The 20,198-nt window shown below is 37.8% G+C and overlaps 3 protein-coding genes and 2 long non-coding RNA genes across 9 annotated transcripts in view; 2 read left to right on the top strand and 3 right to left on the bottom strand.

Moving 5' to 3' along the window:
* LOC146521490 (ICOS ligand-like) overlaps positions 1–20,198 on the bottom strand; it is a 230,323-nt gene that overhangs the window by 150,430 nt on the left and 59,695 nt on the right. The window lies entirely within an intron of this gene.
* LOC146521491 (hepatitis A virus cellular receptor 2-like) overlaps positions 1–20,198 on the top strand; it is a 248,697-nt gene that overhangs the window by 185,979 nt on the left and 42,520 nt on the right. The window lies entirely within an intron of this gene.
* On the bottom strand, positions 835–3,307 carry LOC146521495 (uncharacterized). The gene is made up of 2 exons (XR_014873433.1): positions 2,982–3,307; positions 835–2,909 (listed from the first exon to the last, which is right to left on the bottom strand). It is a non-coding gene; the product is annotated as an uncharacterized LOC146521495 (long non-coding RNA).
* On the bottom strand, positions 8,296–17,867 carry LOC146521494 (alpha-2,8-sialyltransferase 8F-like). Its single transcript, XM_085155088.1, has 7 exons — positions 17,267–17,867; positions 14,451–14,522; positions 13,997–14,071; positions 10,494–10,635; positions 10,111–10,223; positions 9,937–10,029; positions 8,296–9,859 (listed from the first exon to the last, which is right to left on the bottom strand). The coding sequence occupies exons 1-7, from the start codon at positions 17,350–17,352 to the stop codon at positions 9,382–9,384; spliced, it is 1,059 nt and encodes a 352-aa protein (XP_085011214.1). The 5' UTR covers positions 17,353–17,867; the 3' UTR covers positions 8,296–9,381.
* On the top strand, positions 15,467–20,197 carry LOC146521493 (uncharacterized). Of its 2 annotated transcripts, XR_014873407.1 has the most exons (3): positions 15,467–16,116; positions 16,211–16,330; positions 16,418–20,197. It is a non-coding gene; the product is annotated as an uncharacterized LOC146521493 (long non-coding RNA). The 2 variants fall into 2 exon arrangements; XR_014873406.1 differs by lacking the exon at positions 15,467–16,116 and having other exon boundaries at positions 16,128–16,330.

Here is a 20,198-nt window from a genome sequence, read left to right as displayed (position 1 = left end):
CTTCTGTCATGACTGATGAAGTTACTAGTTAATAAAGTTTTCAGTAAAGTGTTTAATCGCAGCCACAGATTGACAGCAAATATCTCGATTAGCTTCAGTGCATCTGTAATAAATATGTGCAAGTTTCAGTGCTTTGTTTAAACTGTATGATACTTATACTGACCCAGGGTCAGTGTAAAATACAATCCTAGCTGTGTGAACAAAGCCTGGCTCCTTTAATCTTGCACGACAAACGTCAGGATGCAGGTTATTATTACTCTTTCCTGCTGGCACACCTGTCACACCTGAGAGTCAGCTAGAAACTTACAGTGACGTGGACATCATGCAAAGACTGCCAGACTCTGTAATACTGCAAATGATCAGTGACTCAGGTTAACACTACACTGTTAGACTTTTCATCGCCACTTTACGGTAACATACTGGCTTCACTGTTGCCAGCGTCATACCGTGACGCCGTGTTACGGTAGCTTACCGTTCTGCAGGATGATACCGTTTTTTGCTGGTGTGGTATAATGCTCTTGGACAAATTATGGTAACGCACCGTAGTCTTTTTTACGGTATCTCACTGGCGACAGTGACGCCAGTGAGATACCGTTATGTCGTTATGTCGTAAATTACGTCAACAAAGTAACATCATACTGTGATTAAGAAATTGGTATACTACCGTTTATTCACGGTATATCACTGTAAGCCCGCTGCAAGGTAATAAACTGCAATATATTAACCAGTAACTTACCGTTATCACGCATCATCAGTAGGGGAGACCGGGGATAGTTGTAACGTGGGTCAGTTGTAACACTTCCAATATCTCCAATCAGGGCTAAGTTTCAAATGATGTGACTCATCCTGTGCATGCCCAATTCATTTCTGCTATCACATGTGAAAAATCAGCACATTTGGTCAAACACAGACAATTTAACATGAAAAAAAGTAATTTGTATACCAAAAAGTAAGTTTTTCTACTTTATTTCAATTTCTAATAGCATTATCTGCTTTGCAGTTAAACTCATCAAACTTAAATTATGTTATTTGTATGTCTACCGGGATATATTCTGTGTAGGTCTTTAGTGCTAATGTTTTAGCTGTTGGCTGTAATGTTAGCTAGTTCATGGCTATAGGAGTCTGGGTCAGTTGTAACAGCAACAGTCTGGGTTAGTTGTAACAATAATGCAGATGTTACAACTTACCACACTATTACTTTAACTTATATTAAACAAGTTTGGGCAACGAAATCAGCAGAGAGAGGTTCACTAGTCGCCTTTGTATATGCGGTTAATGCCATTGGCAACACAATTCCTCCACTGTTTGTGTTCCCACACATTCGTTATGCAGACCACTGTGTCAGAGACGGACCAGTAGGAAGTACTGGTAGTGGAAATAAATCAGGATGGGTGCAAGAAACATTTCTCATCTTTCTGAAGCACTTTGCAAACCACACCAAGGAAAGCCATGATAAAAAGTAATGGAATTGCGATGCTGGTGAACAACTACATTTTTTCAGCTTCACTGTTATGTTCATTGGTGCAAGAGTTGTAGGTTATAATGCCCACTGAGCCAATGAGGCCAAACTCAAGGAAGACCAACCAAAATTAATGAAATATTCAGTTGCAGAAAAATCCATAATTTGTCTTTTTTGGGGGGTTGGCATATGTTCAAAAGCTAGATTTCTGCATTCTGTCTCACACACACACACAGCTACATAAATGGCTCTAAGTGCATTCATGTGTTGAATAAACAAAGATTACATGTTAATGTTTTGTTAGTACCCTTATTTCATTGTGTTACATTTCACCCCAGGATATGTTACAACTAACCCAGACTATGGGGTACATTTCACTCTTTGTGTTTGAGACCATACCATGCAATGGGTAATTGTGCTGCAGAGAAAATAGCTGCACTATTTAATAGCCGAGACATGTAAATACTTTGCATTACATTTTGAATCCACTACCTTAAAAGAGCTCTAATTTACAGACAGAAATGTCAAAAATGTTACAACTATCCCCGGTCTCCCCTACCAAAAATATTCATCTCTGCTAGAGGACACCGTGTCCCAACAGGCGGTCATTTACTGTTTAACAGGTCGTAATTGACCGTAATTTCAGTTAACAGTAACATACTGTAAGAGACTGGAGGGTTCCAAAAAAATTGGATGGATAGATAGATAGACACACACACACACACACACACAAAATATAATTCATGTGCTTTACACCACTTTATTTCAGTTCTGATTTTCCTCTGCTGAAATACACATTTCCAAAATCAAAAACTGAAAAGAACTGAAAACATATTTTCATCGAGGAAGCACTTGTTTTTACTAAACCATGTAATCCATTATTTTCTCAGATGGTTGTACAAACAATAATGATATTATGTCATATCCATATCATGGCAGATAACATATGCTCAAGTGTTGGGTTTTCTTAGTTATATTTTGTAGGGTCTTAAACCTACAATGTGAAGTGCCTTGGCATTCATTTTGTTGGCACCATACATATAAACTGAATTGTAATGAATATAATATCAAGCCCCACACGTCTGCCTTTATATACACTTTGTCCAAAATACTGTCTCACACCACCAAATCAATGCACAAAACAGGGTCCACAAGGACATGGATGAGCGTGTGTGGTGTGAAGGAACTTGACTGACATGCACTGAACCCTGATCTTGCTTTGTGGACTGAGTTCATTGATTTGTAGGGTGAGCCAATGCATGTGACAATTAAAGTGTAAGTAGCTGAAATAATTTTTAACAAACAGGTAAAAGAAGAAAAAAAAAATCAAAACTGTTGCACTCAAAAAAACCTATTGGACAGAGACAGCGTCTTGCAAGATGGCAAGAGAGCTTGTCTTCATTGTTGTAAGTCTTGTGTAAATGTCCAGAAAGCATGGGCCATGGATCATCTGTGGAGACACAGGTAACAACACATTGTTCACTTAAATTATACAAGAAATTCACTAAAAATGGCAAATTACCTAATTTGAAGTTCTCCACTCAAATTCAGTAAGCCGCTGGAGGAAAGTTGTGACATGATGGTTAATCGTTTCACAGTGGTCCCAGTCTTTCTGCTTGTCCCAACCTTGGAGGTACATTTTGTTCCCTCTTCAGGGTTTATCCTTACAAAAAAACTTAAAACATGCCATAATAAATAGTAACATACAGTAACATTGAGTTGTGATTTGAAATAATGAGTTACTTAAGGATAATTTATTCATCATCTATCACTATTAGCTAACTGTTCAAACATACCTCTGAATTAGTTCCAATGTTGCACACGCTGACTCAGTGTGCAACATTGGAACTTCAGTATTTCTGCTGTTAATGTAGCTAGACTACTATGTTGATCAGTAATATGTAATGTGAAATTTGATATTGTTACTTTGCTGGATTCACTGAGACACATGTCCAACAACCTTGGTTTATAAAGGAAATTACAGAAATTTGAGCTAACAAAACAGAGACTGGATACCTGTGTCCACAAAAAGCTCCTGTGCCAAACAGAAATTGTAATATGGTCTAATCAGCTCTATTTCATAAATGACTTCTTACCAAGCATAATCAGCCTTGGGGTGCTTGGCAGGCTTTTAACATGCAAACTGAACAATATAAATTTGTGTGCACTGAAGCCACAAAATTTAGAAATACACATAGTTGCAAAAAGTTCAGTGACCAATTACCTTTCCTAAATGACATATGCAATGCAAAAAATAAGAGTATTGTCAATAGGGACCAATTCCCAGTTTTTACATGATCAAAATTATTCACAAAAGGCTTCAATAAACAGAAAATGTGTGCCGACAAGAGAACAGTGCACAAAAATGACAAGATATTTGAGCTCGACGCTTTAATGGGTTTAACATGACTTAGTCAGCACTCCGCACCGTACAGGTAGTACAAGCACACCTGAAAACACTCACCAGCTAACAGCTTTAAGCATTTGGGCGCAACCTCGGTAGCTCACCGATTCACCTGTTGCAAACGTCTATCAAGTCTCATAAATCCATTGGCAACTATTACCTAACTAGTCTTTTGAGTCTCCACATTCATAGATATTGACATTTTGTCTTAGCATTTGAATGAAAATATCCTGGTAGGGTAGCTTAAAAGTCAAAACAAACAGTAATAAGAACGCATTTCGGACGTCTCTCGAATAGGTGAAAAAACACTTACCTTCAGACTGATTAGCTGGTGTCAATCCAACTTTAATGTGTCCCATGTCAGTCCGTTTTAGGGAAAAAGTGTTAAGTGGTTTCATTTAATTTTGAGATACTCCCGTATGGATGAGCAATTTGGAGTCTAGCAGAGTTATCACGAATAGCATATGATCTTCAGATATAATCCAATCAACCTTGCATTTAACCCGATTGAACATCCAGTTACCTCTGACTACTTCTAAGTTGCACATGTTAACGGTCTCATCATCACTCTGTGCTGCAGCGAACTGGATCTGTGGCACAGAATATGGCCATGTTGTTCTCCTGCTTTGCAGCTTTGTTTGAGTCTGACTTGCGGCTTAAACGTGCAAAACTAAGAGAAGCAGATCAATATTTTCTTCTTGTTGTTATTTACTGGTGGTTGGCAACCAGCGAAAGGAGCATTAACAACCTCGAGCAATATTTTCTATCCCCATTGTTGTTTTGAAAGTGAATACCCGACGTGTGCGTCATACGTCACGTTGTACGTCAGGTGAAGGTGTGGTGTCGGCTATCGCACCTGCCGCATTAAAAAGTTTTAAAAACGTAACAATCGCTTTAAGAACACAACCCAACGCGCTAAACATGAACAAACATAAACACCCGTGTTACATTATCACGTATATCCAGGACATCTCTTCTGAACCAAGACGAAGTGGTGCTACAAAGGAATTATTTCTTTAGGAGAGTGCATTTAATAGCAGTTTGGCCTGCAACATAATGCACCGCTAAAAATACAGTTTCTGCTTGTCCCAGAATTTATTAATTTTGAGAGTGAAGTTGTAGGACTGATGCTGGTTAGTGGTGTAGGTTTCATGGATGTGACAACTTAACTTGTGTAAAATGACGACCAGAGCATATTATTAGGTTAGTTCACTGTAGTTAGGCAGAGGTGTCTTAAAAAGTACCACCTCATACAAAACAAATGAAGGTCCAGTATAAGAAAGAATAAGAAGAGAAAAAAGGAACACCCTGCTAAATGAAGTCATTTTAAACATTACTCTAAATGTACCCATTAGTTTTTGTTGCTGGCCATTCAACAAATAAGTATACTTCAATTATATTTCCCAAGTATACCTTACCTAGTAGTATACTAATAATGCCCCCCATTTTAGTACATAACAGTATTCTTGAAATTAACTTTTAGATGTACTTTTTGTTCACCATAATTGTACTAGCATAATGTCATAATGTCTACAAGAGTATAATTAAAATATACTCGACTCTATCACAATACTAACCTTACAAGTATACTATTAATTAATAGTATTAATAATGTTTCACATTGTTTGAATAAACAAATACATTTATTAATATATGAGGTTACATTCAGTTCAAGGAATTAAATTTTAGTGTGGCTGCGACTTACTCCTTAAGTTGAAAATTATGCTGTATTGTAGTTTATATGTTATACTACTTTCACAGTGAATTGCATTTTATAGTAATACACTCTGAATGAGAATTTAAGTAATTACTCTTAGATCTACAGTAGAAAACAACAGAAATCCGGATGGTGTAATAGTATAATCTCAGTAACATCGGCAATTGTTACATTTGCTGTATTTTACAGCTGTTTCCATGAGTACGGTGAGTTACCGTAAAAATAATGTAATCTCATGGAATTTTCCCACAATTACATGCAAATTACAGTACTACACTGCTAACATCCTTTAGAGTTTTTTACTGTTGATTTTGCAGTACTAAGCTATGGAAATTACTGCAAAGGCTAACAGTGTACGTACGACTCTGGATACTGTAGCTCCAGTGAAAACTAAGGTCTCAAATCAGAAGTACCTGACTCCGTGGTATAATTCTCAAACACGTAGCCTAAAGCAGATAACTCGTAAGCTGGAGAGGAAATGGCGTGTCACAAATTTAGAGGATCATCATTTAGCCTGGAGAAATAGTTTGTGCTTTATAAGAAAGCGCTCCGCAAAGCCAGAACATCTTACTATTCGTCACTGATTGAAGAAAATAAGAACAACCCCAGGTTTCTCTTCAGCACTGTAGCCAGGCTGACAAAAAGTCAGAGCTCTATCGAGCCAACCATCCCTTTAACGTTAACTAGTAATGTCTGTGAAGGTTCTCAGTCATCCAGGTCATCGTAGTTATTTCTCTGGCTTTTGAACAATCCAAAAATCGTAGTTAACTAGTAATGACTTCATGAACTTCTTCACGAATAAAATTTTTATCATTAGAGAAAAAATTACCAATAATCATCCCACAGATGTAATATTATCTACAGCTACTCTTAGTTCCATTGATGTTAAGTTAGACTCTTTTTCTCCAATCGATCTTTCTGAGTTAACTTCAATAATTACTTCCTCCAAACCATCAATGTGTCTTTTAGAGCCCATTCCTACAAAACTGATCAAAGAAGTCCTGCCATTAATTAATTCTTCGATCTTAAAGATGATCAACCTATCTCTAATAATCGGCAATGTACCACAGGCCTTCAAGGTGGCTGCAGTTAAACCTTTACTCAAAAAGCCATCTCTAGACCCAGCAGTCTTAGCTAATTATAGGCCAATCTCCAACCTTCCTTTCATATCAAAAATCCTTGAAAGAGTAGTTGTCAAACAGCTAACAGATCATCTGCAGAGGAATGGTTTATTTGAAGAGTTTCAGTCAGGTTTCAGAGTTCATCACAGCACAGAAACAGCTTTAATGAAGGTTACAAATGATCTTCTTATGGCCTCTGACAGTGGACTCATCTCTGTGCTTGTCCTTCTTGACCTTAGTGCAGCATTCGATACTGTTGACCATAATATCCTATTAGAGCGATTAGAACATGCTGTAGGTATTGCTGTAGGTATTACCTCCCCTCCCTCCAGCACGTTGTAAATAGTATCACCTGGTGTCGTTGTGTAAATAAACTGATTGTTAACTCTGCAAAGATTCCTGGTCTGCGCCTGAGTCCATTAACTAAAACGTAACAACAAGAAAATCAATTCAACAGCGAAAAAGATTTTTTATTAAAAAAAACCTTTAAAACTGTAAATGCTAAAGACTAAAACAAAAAGCAATAATAATAATTGTCTTTATCACCACAGCAATTATCTGGTTTCTCTGCAGGATCGGTTAGCTTTGGTCTCATTTCGTTGTTCTTATTTGTGTGGTTCTCTGGGTTTTACAAAGATTTCTGATCAAAAATTTGAGGCGCTGTGGCAAACCCGTGCACACTTCTCTTCACTTTAACCTGACTGTAAACAGCATGAACATCATTCAGAAGGTTGACAGTGCACAGAATATATTTAGAACAAACTGAACGTGTCTATTTGTACATTTTGATTCAAGGAAATTGAATTTATGAGACTTTACTTGAGTTGTTTTTCAAACTAAGCATGCCTCCATAGTATTATATCATTTGAATTATGCAGCTGCACACATTCATCTTAGCGTGTTTTTCAGTGTCTGTGGACACAGGGTATAGATTTTCTTTAAAACTTCTATGGCTGATTGCTTTGCTCCTACATTGTTCTTCAGTTTATTGCTACTATGTCAGTTTGATCAAAGAAAAAGAAGTAAATATTACATATATTGTGAGGATAAATGTTCAAACAGGTCATGTTTTTGATGCAGTTGCAAGTGCCGTGTATGATTGTGATATTTGCCTGTAAGTTGCACAATTGTGAGTCATTATGTTGCTGTGTATAATTAAATGAAAATGAAAAAAACAAATGTAATGTTTATTACTAACAAAATTCATGTGAAGCAGCAAAGTTAATAAATTCAAATATAAAGTGTTTTTTTCACTGACTTAATTTCATGGATACAAATACAAAACAAATTCATTGTTCAGGGTAAAGTACTACTTTAATAGATATAAATCAGGTTTTTATCATATATATTAGTTCTTTAGACAAATTTTAAACTGCATTTTTGTACATTGTTTCCATAAAGACAATGATGAATCTGTGCCTGTCATAAAAACTGACAACAAATGGATCAGAGCCACATCTGTATGTTTTAAAGAACAATCTAGTGAAAGCTAGCTTGCTGTGATAGTTGACTCTTTAGCTGCATCTTAACAAATGCAATGTACTGTACAGACTCACAGGTAAACAATTCTATCAGTACTTTCAAAGTCTTAAAACTGTAAATTTTCTGTGGATTTAGAATTGATAAGTTGACTGTGTTGTGCCCCCTGGTCTGACAGGTGGCTGGGAGGTGTGCAATCCTAGATCCTGCAGCTGTGTATTAAAATAAAGAGGCACAGATCATGAGCTTGTTTACAGTTTCAACTGCAGGATTTATTCTGCAGATTTGCCTCCGAAGAGGGTTTACTCCTCCTGAGCATTGTGCATCATCTAGTGGTATCTTTAAGTAATGCCATAAAACATGTAAAGTGTAGTGGATAACACTGATTCAGCAAATATAATAAGACATAATAAGCACAAAAAATATAACGGGGGTGTCCTTTTTTTTTTTTACCTTGTTTGAAGACATGAACTGAACTTAAATCCCCGTAAGTTATGAATGCTCTTCTATTCTATTCAATTCAATTAAATTGTATTTATATAGCGCCAAATCACAACAACAGTCACCTCAAGGTGCTTTATATTGTACAGTATATCCTATAATAATACATATGGTGAAAAACCCAACCATCATATGACCCCCTATGAGCAAGCACTTTGGCAACAGTGGGAAGGAAAAACTCCCTTTTAACAGGAAGAAACCTCCAGCAGAGCCAGGCTCAGGGAGGGGCGTCCGTCTGCTGCGACCTCCTGCTTCTTATCCCTTAACTTTTTAACTATTAGTTTAACTCATATTTCTGGCTTAAACACACATTTTTAACCTTTTGCAAATGCTTTAAAGTGTTTATGTTTGAAAGTGTCAACAGTCACTGCTGCAGAGAATTGTCTTTGTTGCAGAACCAAAAGTGACCACTAGCAGAGTAATATAAAGGTTGTAACAGAAGTAGTGGCTTAAAAGCAAATGGTGATTTCTCAATTTCTATTTAAAGTTTCTATTTTATTTTCTTGTAGCGTATTGTACCCTCGTTCTAACGAGGAGTGTATCATCTTTATCATGGTCGTAAATGGAACAATAATTAAAAGAAAGACTGTTGAAATAACAAGTAGCGTACATCTCTCTAATACATTTGGATTTGAGTGCAAATGTCTTGGCCTCTCAGTTGGATACTTGAACATATTCTTTTGTTATTGCAAAATTCAAACTAGATCTGATCTGATTTACACTCTCCAAGGTGAAGCTTGAGCACGCCCTTATTATGCAACTCCACCCAGTGGGAAAACTCTTTTGGCATTGCATGGACTTTCCTATTATAGGGTACATTATCATAGTAGTGGTTAGTCAGGGGAAAGAGTCTATCTGGGTGATTACTAAATGGCCAGAATCCATACAGATGCACCGTTTCACAAAATTCCAGTGCCAGGCTAGTCATATATAATCCAGTGCTAGGTCGATATTCCTTTAACCCCAGAGATTCCCAGAATTTGACCAGTCTTTCGAGATACGTAGGGTTTATGAAGATTGGTTGGATAGGGATATCCATGTCCTCAATGGCATACACAGCCCGCTGGCACACTGGACGACTAAAACCAAAGGAGAAGCAAGGAAAGAGAAGCAGGGAGTTGCCATACTGTTGGAGACTGTCTGCAAACGCCCGGTGACGTCCCATCAGTGACCCATACCTGCAAATTAATGCATGACTTAAAGCAACAAGACAAACTAACAAGTCAGTTCAATGTCGGGTTCATTAATTGCTCACTTATTCATGAAGATGCTTGGGTTTGCTGTCACAAGGTTAGTCTTCCTGCCGACATCATTGTGAAATTCATTTTCCAGAGGAGGCAGGTTGCACCTGAAAAAACATGAAATATTACTTACAGAGAGAAGAGTCCTCATCACGATTTCAATTCCTTACAGTGAACATCTTTCTCACCTAATAACAAAATCAGCTGAATCAATCATTTTTCCACAGCCGCTGTTTGTTAGAATCCCACCGCTCCCAACAACTGAACAAGTGTCCCATCTCTTTTTTGAGAAAGGATTCTCCTGGAAGTGACATCAACAGATTATAAATAACAAAGAGCAACATTTACAGTGCTTGTAACATACAGTGTGTGAAAGACAACTACTCATTGTATTTAGGAACTGATGTGATTTAATCCTTTAAGGATGATGACAAAACGTAGTCATATCATGTTTGAAAATTTGAAGAACAACAGAGGCATGAAACATGAAGCAAATTTTGTCTTAGTTCATACTAGTTCATTCATAAACAACAAATTACAAGACCGGTTCCTGTGTTTAGGAATAACATACGTTTATAAAGATGTTGAAAAGGTCCGGGGTCACAGAGATGACACTCCTGTCCTTGTCACAAACAATCTTAGATCCCACTGGAGTGTTTTCCTGAGTGACAATGCCATCGTTGGATCCATTGCAATTGATGCTCAGCTGTAATCTTGGTAAATTAAAAACAAATAAAAGAAAGCAAAAAAAGTGTGAAATTAGTTTTGGTGTTGAGATGAAAGATTTGCGAGACAGTAAAAACTTAAGGCGTGGAAAAATCAGAGACAGATAAAGTTCACAACAGTCCATAACAGTAATTTTATGAGAAACCAAATGCAGACGAAAGGAGACAAAACTGAGATTAAGTCAGAGTGTATTTTTTATTAAGGCATATTTACAAAACTAGGAAAAACAAAGATAACAAAACTAAACTGAGGAACATTTAAATTAGGTATTTAAATAAATAAACACAAACCCCTGAAGGGTAGGAAGAAACCTTGGTGTATCGTGGAAACAAGAAAACACAAGGAGGTAGTCACTGGAGGAACACAGGAGGAAATGAAGCTGAAAATATTTTTCAACTTATCTTTGCTAACAGCATGACTCAGATATTCTAGGATCTGGATATAATAGTTCCAGCCAATTCAAGAAGTCAAGATAGATTCTTTAAATTTAGGCAGTCCTTCAAAGTAGCAAATGATGTCTCTGATCAGGGTAAACAAATGATGTCCTCTGGAAAGTGAGAGCACTCTTAAATGTGACAAGACGGACTCAATCTGCTGAGACCATGGAAGAATGATTGTCTTCATACATCTGTACCAAATCACAACTTCAGAGTGGTCTGTTCATCTGGACGTAGCGCTTTTAGTGGGAGAAATGCTTCGTCATTCATCCAAGTGGCTTCTTCTGTCTCAGCTGACTGCAGGTTGTCCCGTTTTCATTGTTCATTCAGTGGTGCTAGTTTCAGTCACTGTGCAAATGTGCTGTTTATAAGATTGGGGAAACCTGCAGTCAGCTGAGACTCAAGGAGTCGCTTGGATGAGTGACGAAACATTTCTTCCAATGAAAACACTATGTGAACAGAATTACTTACCTGGATGACTGAGCATGCATCACGACATATTACATATTACTTCTTATCCATAGTGGATGTTGGGTGCTCTCATTTTGCCCTTGCTGAAGCTTCCCAGAAGCTGGTTTGTCCTCCTCTGAGCATTCACGTTCCTGCTCTACTTTCTGGCCCTCCTCTACCTCATCTCTGCTTCCTCTAAAGAGGGCTTGTTCAGATTAAATAGAACAAGAAACCAAAACATTAAAATATGTTAAAAACACGCATAGTAGTTTGGACCTGGAAGAAGAGTTCATACGTCATCAATTAAAGATATCCCACCCGCTGTGAATGTTTTAATGCAGTACAGTTATTATTAACATCACTTGTCACATCCTGTTTATGACAGTTAAAATAAATAACATTCATATAAGAGATAAATATGTCTTGTGTAAACTGTATGTGGTGTTAAACAGGCCTATACCAGTGTACTTTAATGTCGGTCATAAGGGTGGTACTTTAAGAGCCATATATTTTATGAGGTGCTCTGAGGAGCTTGGAAAGAAAAGCAACTGGACTTCTTTAAGTTGCTTGAAGACGTTTCACCTGTCATCCAAGAAGCTTCTTTAATTTAAGGTCAAATGGTGGAGAGTCCCAGATTTAAGCCCTATGGTAGTGTCCCCCCAAAAGGGACAATGGACCCCCTATTGATTCTCTACCTAATCACACGAGTCAAGGTGTGAAAACAGGTGTAGGCCACGATTAGCCAAGGTTTCTTAGGGGACACTCCCATGGGGCTTAAATTCTCTATGCCTCACTCAGCCATCTGTCACAAAATGCATGATCATTGTTAGTGCAATGGTGATGTGGGAACAGGATGTGTGTGTGAACTCAAAAGTCCCAGGATGATAATTGGGTTCATCTGAATATTTGCTTTTCAGTTGGTGAAACATTTTACCACTCATCCAAGTGACTTCTTCATTCTCAGCTGACTGCAGGTTTCCTCAACCTTAAACAGTACCTTTGCATGAATATCAAAACACTTTAATGATTGTTATGATCCAATAGACCATAGGCATTAGAATCATTCACACGGAGCTCGGGATTGGCTGAAATCACACCATTATAAAAGTCTCAAAGAGTTACCCTTAGATCCAGCTGGAATTTATTTTTATCCTTAAGGCTATTATGTCAAAATCAACATCACACGTTTGTTTTATCCTTTACCACACACAGTTATGTATTGTAGACTAGTAAGAAGTGTTGGAAGTAGTCTATAACACTGACAACAACAGGCACAGACAGAAGCTCCTTCTATGAGGAATTTGAGGGGGATGGTCTGCCTGGACTGCTGATGGCACCAGAAGGTACAAAACTTCTAACAGACTGACTCTGTTAGAAGAAACAGGCCCATCAAGAAGCTCTCTTCCCCACTTTCCTTTTCCTTCCCCCCCTCCCTATCTCTGTATGCAGGCCTGACCAGAGTGCAAGAGGTGGTTGCTATGGTAATGGGATTTTTTTTTTCCTGAAAAAGGCTCATGTCTATATAAGAAGACGTATAGGGAGAGGTACAGAGGAAGAAACCTGAGCAGATATCAGACCTAAGGCCACCCTCAATTGTTTCAACCAAGCATGTTAAGATTCTGTTAAAAGGCATACACTGCCTTGGTGTGGTGCTCTTTGTTCATTTGGGTCTCCTGAGTGAGCACAGACAAGGCAGCCATTTTAACCTTGAACCTTGAATTGCTTAATAAAATAAAATGTACTTTGAGCATATTTGTCTTCTTCCTCAAAAACCCAACAATTTTGTAAAACCTTGGGCCCGCTCTTGTCTGTCAGTTGACGATTATGTTGTCCTCACTACCGCCTTCCTCTCCTCCATGGATGCTGGAAGATTTGCATTGCTGAGGAGGCCAAAACCATCATTCGCAGTTGCTCTGCGTCCACATCCGCAGTGTTGGTTCAGGTTTCTGAATCTGTGGCTGCGATCAGCTCCACTAGTGGAATTTGTCTCTACATCACAGCAAAGTTCAACATTTTTGCAAGAGAATTTTCTCTACTTGGTTTAGTTGCCTCTCAGACAATTTTTTCACCCACTTGTACACATCCTGAGTGTGAGTCTGCTAAACAAGTAAACCAAACCTTTATTTCTTTCTGGCTGGTCTTAGACTTTTAATCGTGGGCTGGTCAAAGGTCCCCTTTTCACTTCTTAAGCACATTGACGGGAAAATTTGTTTAGCCGTTTTGTTTAGCAAATGGCTCTTAGCCTTGACTGAAGAGCTTGTTTAAAGACCTTTGGGAGTAATCCTGCCTCATCTGCATTTGAGGATAAATAGCAGCTGTTTCCTGTAGTCTGCCGTCTTCCATGCTCGTCCTCACATACTAGCTTCAGGCAGTTTTTATTTATTTATTTATTATTAACCAGAAATTCACATAAAAATACAACTCAACCATCAATCAATAATATCAGGATGTTAGGTCTTACCTGAATCTGTGGTAATTCTCCTCATGCTTTTCCCACGTTTGATTGTAGAGCTTTTTCACTTCATCAATGACTTTCCTGTAATGCACAAGCATTCCAGTACATTTAGTAACCTTCCTGCACTGGGTGTCTGTGAAGGTTCTCAGTCATCCAGGTCATCGTCTAAGGAGCTTGAAAAGAAAAGCGTCTGGATTTTTAAAAATTTTCTTTAAGACATTTCACCTCTCACCCGAGAAGCTTCTTCAGTTCAAAGAGCAAATGGTGGATGTGGTGGCACTGTCCCCCAAGGGGGGTCATGTTGACCATGTTGATATCTTCAAGAAAAATAAAGAAGTTCTGACACTTTTCTTTCCAAGCTCCTTAGACCTACTCCTTCCTGCAGGGGGCTTACATAACTTAATCTTGACATAAAAAAAATATTTTTTAATGAACAAGTCATTGCAGTGTTTGCTCTTACTTGCAGCCTTTACAAAGTTCAGAGGGCTTTGGGGCACTTCTTTGAGGAATTGGTCGGTGAAGCTCGACAAAACTGTGAGAAACAAATAAGAGATAAAATTATGACTCTTTCTTGAACCCTTCCGTTGTTCTTGTTTTGTTTACATCTCACATCTCAGGTAATTTGTGATTTTAACTCATTTATTAAATCTGATCCCTGTTCTTGTGTATGTTAAATATTTAAGATATTATTAGAGGGGTATATGAGTTGTTGGAAATTTAAAGATTACAAGTAATGCCTTAATTCACTTGAGAGATGTTTGTGTCAGATATTGTATCTATACACAATGAGGTTTTTGTTTGTTTGTTTGTTTTGTTTTGTTTTTTAATAGTCTTAAATATCAACTCGAATATACTAATATAATATTAATAATAATAATAATAATATATCCAACTGTGTTATTGGCAGCTGCTGTGCTATAAAACACAGACAGCTTGGTGCAGGCTAAACAGAATAGAATAGAATAGAATAGAATAGAATAGAATAGAATAGTCCTTTAACTGTCTCCACAAGGGGACATTTAGTTAGTCTGCAGTATTGTATTGAAGTCTACAGTATTGCTGTTGTTGATGTTGAACAGTTGCAGAACAGCTTTAGTGTTTACAGTCATAGTTCAGTCACAGTCACATCAGTGGTGCCAGAGATCAGTTTCAATTTAAGATGATGATGGTGTTTGAAAATCAGTGAGTCAGTGTAAAAATCAGAGCTCAAATGTGACATGATATTTGGTTACAAGCTAGAGTGTGATATTAACCATCGCTAGATACCAATAAAATTCCCTAAATGCTGTCACTGCAAACAAAAGCAATTGAAGTTTTAAGTATAGTTTTAATGATAAAAGAATTAACCTTATTTGAACTTGAAGAAGCGGTCCAGAGTAAGTTGATATTTAGAATCCCCATTTAGCATTCCTATATGGCTATATATAATCAGTATCAACAGTGACAGTAAGAAACACGTATAGTATATCTGCATATAGTAATCGGAATATGTTTCTGGTAACATTTGTGTGTAAACGTGTGTGATTGTGCCTGTAAGGACACATAAATACAGGGTAACAAAACACAGTTTGCATCTAATCAGATGTGCAAGAGCAGTAAGTGCAATACAAGCAGATTATATACAGATAAGGATAGTATAAAAGGCGGGAATAGCTATGAACAGATTATGTACAAGTTAAGTATACACAAATAAGTATTCAGATGTTTATATTGCTATACAGAGACCAAATATACAGATGTAATGTTGTATACAAATGTATAGATGATCTATACTGCTATACTGATGGGATACACAGATATACAGATGTACTGTGAACCAAAATGTAGAAAGTACCATACAAAGATATGTGGTGTGCTGGGAGTGCTAAATGGAATCTCCCATCACCCCCCTGGGACATTGTGTTTACTCTTATCTGTTATGGTTTTGTAGCTGTTATAGGTGTTAGGAGGTGGTGGGTAGGTGTATTGTTGTTCTTGGGTTTTGTTTCCCTTGTTGGCACAGGTAGGCGGGGCGGGACTTGATGGCATTCCGGCACACCTGCGGCGCATCGGATGTCATCAGTGAGCGCTTTTATGGAGCTGAATCTCGGACGTCTGGTGTCGGAGTATTGTCGTTTTCATAAGTGGTAACGTGTTGGTGCAAGCTGAGTCTGTTGATTCCACGCGATTGAGCTGCATGTTTTTAGGATCCATCACCTGCCTGCTTCTCCTTTGTTCTAGCCTGTCCCGCTGCCTGCTCGCCTGCCTAGTTTTCTGTGTGTTGGCTTCTTTGGATCCGTGACGGGGAGTTACTTCGTACCAGGCTTTGACCACCGCTACAGCTGTATGTCTGTGTTGCAAGTAAGCTCTCCAACTCTCCCTGTCCACTTTTAGTTTAACTCTAGGCTATCGACGTACTCTGTAACTTTGTTTGTCCCTCGTTTTCAGGTAATTCCGGTACGTCGTCGGTCCGCCCGCATACCTCGGCTCCGTCTCATCCTTTCAGCGCTGCTCTCCGTGCACATTTTTACCTGACCCCATTGGAAGCGCAGTGTTGGTTGTTTTTTTTATGTGCTGAATGAAAGAAGGTCCTCTATGTCTCGCTTGAGCTACAGCAACATCTGAAGGTTCAGTACCTCTTTGTAGATTCCCCACTTTGTGGTTTCTCAGCTCTTTACAACACCATACTATATATGACTTTGTATTTCACTTTTACACTTTACGTCTGCCTTTCTTTCAAAATGCATCCTAACTAAAAAAAGTATTGTCAAAAAGAAATTAAGTGCAGCCAAGTTCATTAGAAATATACTTTTGTGTAATACTACGTAATATACAAGTTATTCCTGTCCAGTTATTTACAAATCAGTACCAATAATGTTGTGTGGTCAGAGTAAACCGGTCCTGTGACTCTAACCTTATTTTCACTGCACAACAAAACTCGTATCAAAAGAACAATGGAAACAAAACAAACATATATCAAATACTATGTTATTCCCTTAGAAGGAAATACAGAGTGAGAGCTGAGGTTTGTGGTTACGTGTGAAAGAATGAATGACAAAGACATGAAGACATGTACTTCAGCTTTTACCGGAGTATTTTTTAATATGAAATGTGTATTTCTACTTAAATTAAGCATGTTTGTATTTCTGCAACCTCAGGCTTATATTAGCATTTTACATAGCTTCCCAACTGTTGGGAAGCGTTTATCACAGTGCCATAAGCTACTTTTGATCAGAATACTTTGTTTCGTGACCTTTTGCTTTTATCTGTAAGATACAAAGGTAATTACTCACTCACCCATCCTCGAACGTGTACCAGATAAGAGTGGTCAGCAGACTCCCCAAACAGAGGAGATTGATCATAATCGAGAGCTTTTTCCTCATGTCGCTGTAGTGCTTCACCTTTCTTAACACTTAGTTTTAACTCAGCTTTTTTTATGTACTTTTACCTCATATGTTGATACGGTTATCTGCACGGTATTAAATCCGGTTCTTTTATATTCTTTACGGCCAAAAAGACAAAAGCGCTCAAAGTGGTCAAACTCAAAAAATGATCTTTAATTTTACATATTCCGGAATATGGAGACCCTGCAGACACACAGACACGTCAGCCAAAGTCTGAAGCACAAACAGGAAGCCTAGTTATATATATATATGCTCCCTCTAGACGTCACACCAGGTGGGGTGGTGAGTGACAGGAGAATGGTGGCTAAGCTGTCATCCCTGTTGGACAACATCTCCCACCCCATGCATGAGACACGAGGCATGACAGCACTGAGCAGCTCCTTAAGTGGGTGTCGTGCTGACCTAGTAGGTGTGGCTGTTACTCTTCTCTTCCTCCTCTTGCCCACTACCTGCTCTGTGCTGCTGCTTGCGCGTGGCCACTGATTAGACCTTGTGCAATCTACAGCTAGGTGTGGCCTGACTACACCTAACTAGCTGGTCAAAATAAATTGAGTGAAATTCAAAGTCTGGTCTTTTTCAAGTGTGGGCACCTCACAGACAGAGAACACTTGACAGTGGGAGACTGTGGCACCCACGGTGTGGGACGGAGAGATTTCGCAGGTCTTTCCTCCCCACTGCTGTCAGACTCCACAACAAAGACTTTTGCAGCTGATCAAACACACAAACCCACACATGTGCAATAAGACTGCTATATGTGCAATTCTTCTTCTGACGAAGTTGTATTTTTGCATTTTCCTACTCAGTTGTATATAGCATTTGTTTTTCTATTTTATTCTATTGTATATAGTATTTTATTTTATTCTATATTTTATTGCATTCCAGTGTTACATAATACATAACTTTGCACTTTTGCTGTAACAAAACAAATTTCCCACCTGTGGGACTAAAAGGTCATCTTATCTTACCACACTTTAAGTTTCCATCAAACACTCTGCTTAGTTTCACCTTCTGCCTGCAAAAGTATGCTCTGCAAAAGCCTGTAATTTCCTGTCAGTACTTTTGGAACAGACTGTACTAAGAGACGGCCCTTTTAAACTGTATTAAAAGCAAGTAACAATAAACACTAAATAAGGACTAACAATATATTTATTTCATGACAGTTCTTCCCCTTTTCGTGTTTCCCAAGAAACACGACATAATTCCTAATCTATCCCATTAAGTCTACTTTCATGTGAGAATAATAGCTAGAATAGCTAGAAAGAAATCCTATCAAAATGAAACCTTTCAATTGCCCAACCCTTTAGGTCCTCCATCCCCTCAACGAGTTGTACATTCTCAATGTTCCCTTATTACTATAGCATAATTACTTGTATCCACAACAAATAAATCAAACAAATAAATCAAGCCCTTATACAGCACCTCGCGTTTACGCTGGGCTGTGAGCTATCGTTCCTTCTGTTCCGACCATCCCCTTTTGACCCCACTTCTGACTCCCCTCAATGCTCACTATAAAATCCAATCATATATGATTAACTTTATCCTATTAAGATGTCCCATATTACTCTTTGGAAACAGCCTCTATAGAGTTGTTTTTTCACCCCCTCTATGGGTAATTGTGTGGCTGTTATATTTTTTTGCCGATTTTTTTCATTTAACAAGTATATTTGAGGGACACATAGCATGTTTAGCATTTTTTCAGCTGTCCATTTTGCTTTTCCAATTTTTCTGTTTAAGTTATTACAATTGTGCTAAATTTTATAAGATTTGTGCTAAATATAGTATTTCTACCAAATATATTATTTCTGATTAATTATAGTTTTTCTACCAAATCATAGTACAGTATTTCTGCTTTTTATAGGATTATTGCTTAATATAGTATTTCTGCTTTATTATAGTATCTCTGCCATTTTAGAGTATTTGTGCTAAAACATATTATTTCTGCCAAATATAGTATTTCTGATTAATTATAGTTTTCCTACCAAATCATAGTACAGTATTTTTGCTTTTTATAGGATTTTTATAGGATATTTGTGTTGTCCTTGGGTCATTTTTGTCCTCTAAAGAAATCTTTTGCTATCGAAAATGTGTTTTTTTTATTCATCAAATGGTCTGAAAATAACAGAAGTTATTCATTACTATGCTATGCATGATTGGAATACGTTTTAAGTCATTTGATTTATTTATGGGGTTTTTATTGGATTTTATAATACCTGTGGTCCTCGTGGACAAAAATGACCCCAAAGTACAAAGTGTTGCAAAGGGCCGTATTTTCACAACATACTGCTTTCAAACATCTTTGATCTTGGATCACTAATGTGTGGGGTCAAGCACTGGTCATAACAACCACAACGACAACAGCAACAGGGAGGAGAAACAACAATGAGGAGAAAGGTGCTCTATATTCAATTAAATTTTATTTATACAGCACCAAATCACAACAACAGTCACATCAAGGTGCTTCGTATTGTAAGGTAGACCCTACAATAATATATACACAGAAACTATGCTCACAAGCCTCCATTGCACTAGAGATTTGCATACTTTGATGAGCATACTTTTTTTTTACCATGTTGTGCAAAGCAATGACCAGTAGAACAAAGCATATATTGTCCTCTAGTATAATGAGGAGGGAGAATCAATGTTCAGGAAGATCCAGGGTTAGAAGATAAAGAAAATATTGTCAATATTTAGAGCACATGCTACCCTTTCTCTGAAAAAGCACATCACTCACCTGCAGAAGTGGAAGAAGGCTATGACGTGAAGAAAAGTGATGAAGAATCTGAACTACGTTCAAGTAGGTTCTCAGGCATCCAGGACATGGTAGT

Source organism: Neolamprologus multifasciatus, chromosome 3 (assembly GCF_963576455.1).
Source record: "Neolamprologus multifasciatus chromosome 3, fNeoMul1.2, whole genome shotgun sequence".
In the NCBI taxonomy this organism is placed as follows: Eukaryota; Metazoa; Chordata; class Actinopteri; order Cichliformes; family Cichlidae; genus Neolamprologus; species Neolamprologus multifasciatus.
Note: the sequence above shows the minus strand (reverse complement) of the source record. Positions and strands in the feature narration are given on the sequence as shown.

What these genes read in the sequence shown, in the direction of transcription:
- LOC146521494 (XM_085155088.1), bottom strand. Translation starts at nt 17,352, where the DNA reads ATGAGGAAAAAGCTCTCGATTATGATCAATCTCCTCTGTTTGGGGAGT. An exon ending in TGGTACACGTTCGAGGATGG is followed by an intron (nt 14,523 to 17,266) that starts GTGAGTGAGTAA and finishes TGTTTCTCACAG; the next exon opens with TTTTGTCGAGCTTCACCGAC. An exon ending in TTTTCAACATCTTTATAAAC is followed by an intron (nt 10,224 to 10,493) that starts GTATGTTATTCC and finishes TGTCACTTCCAG; the next exon opens with GAGAATCCTTTCTCAAAAAA.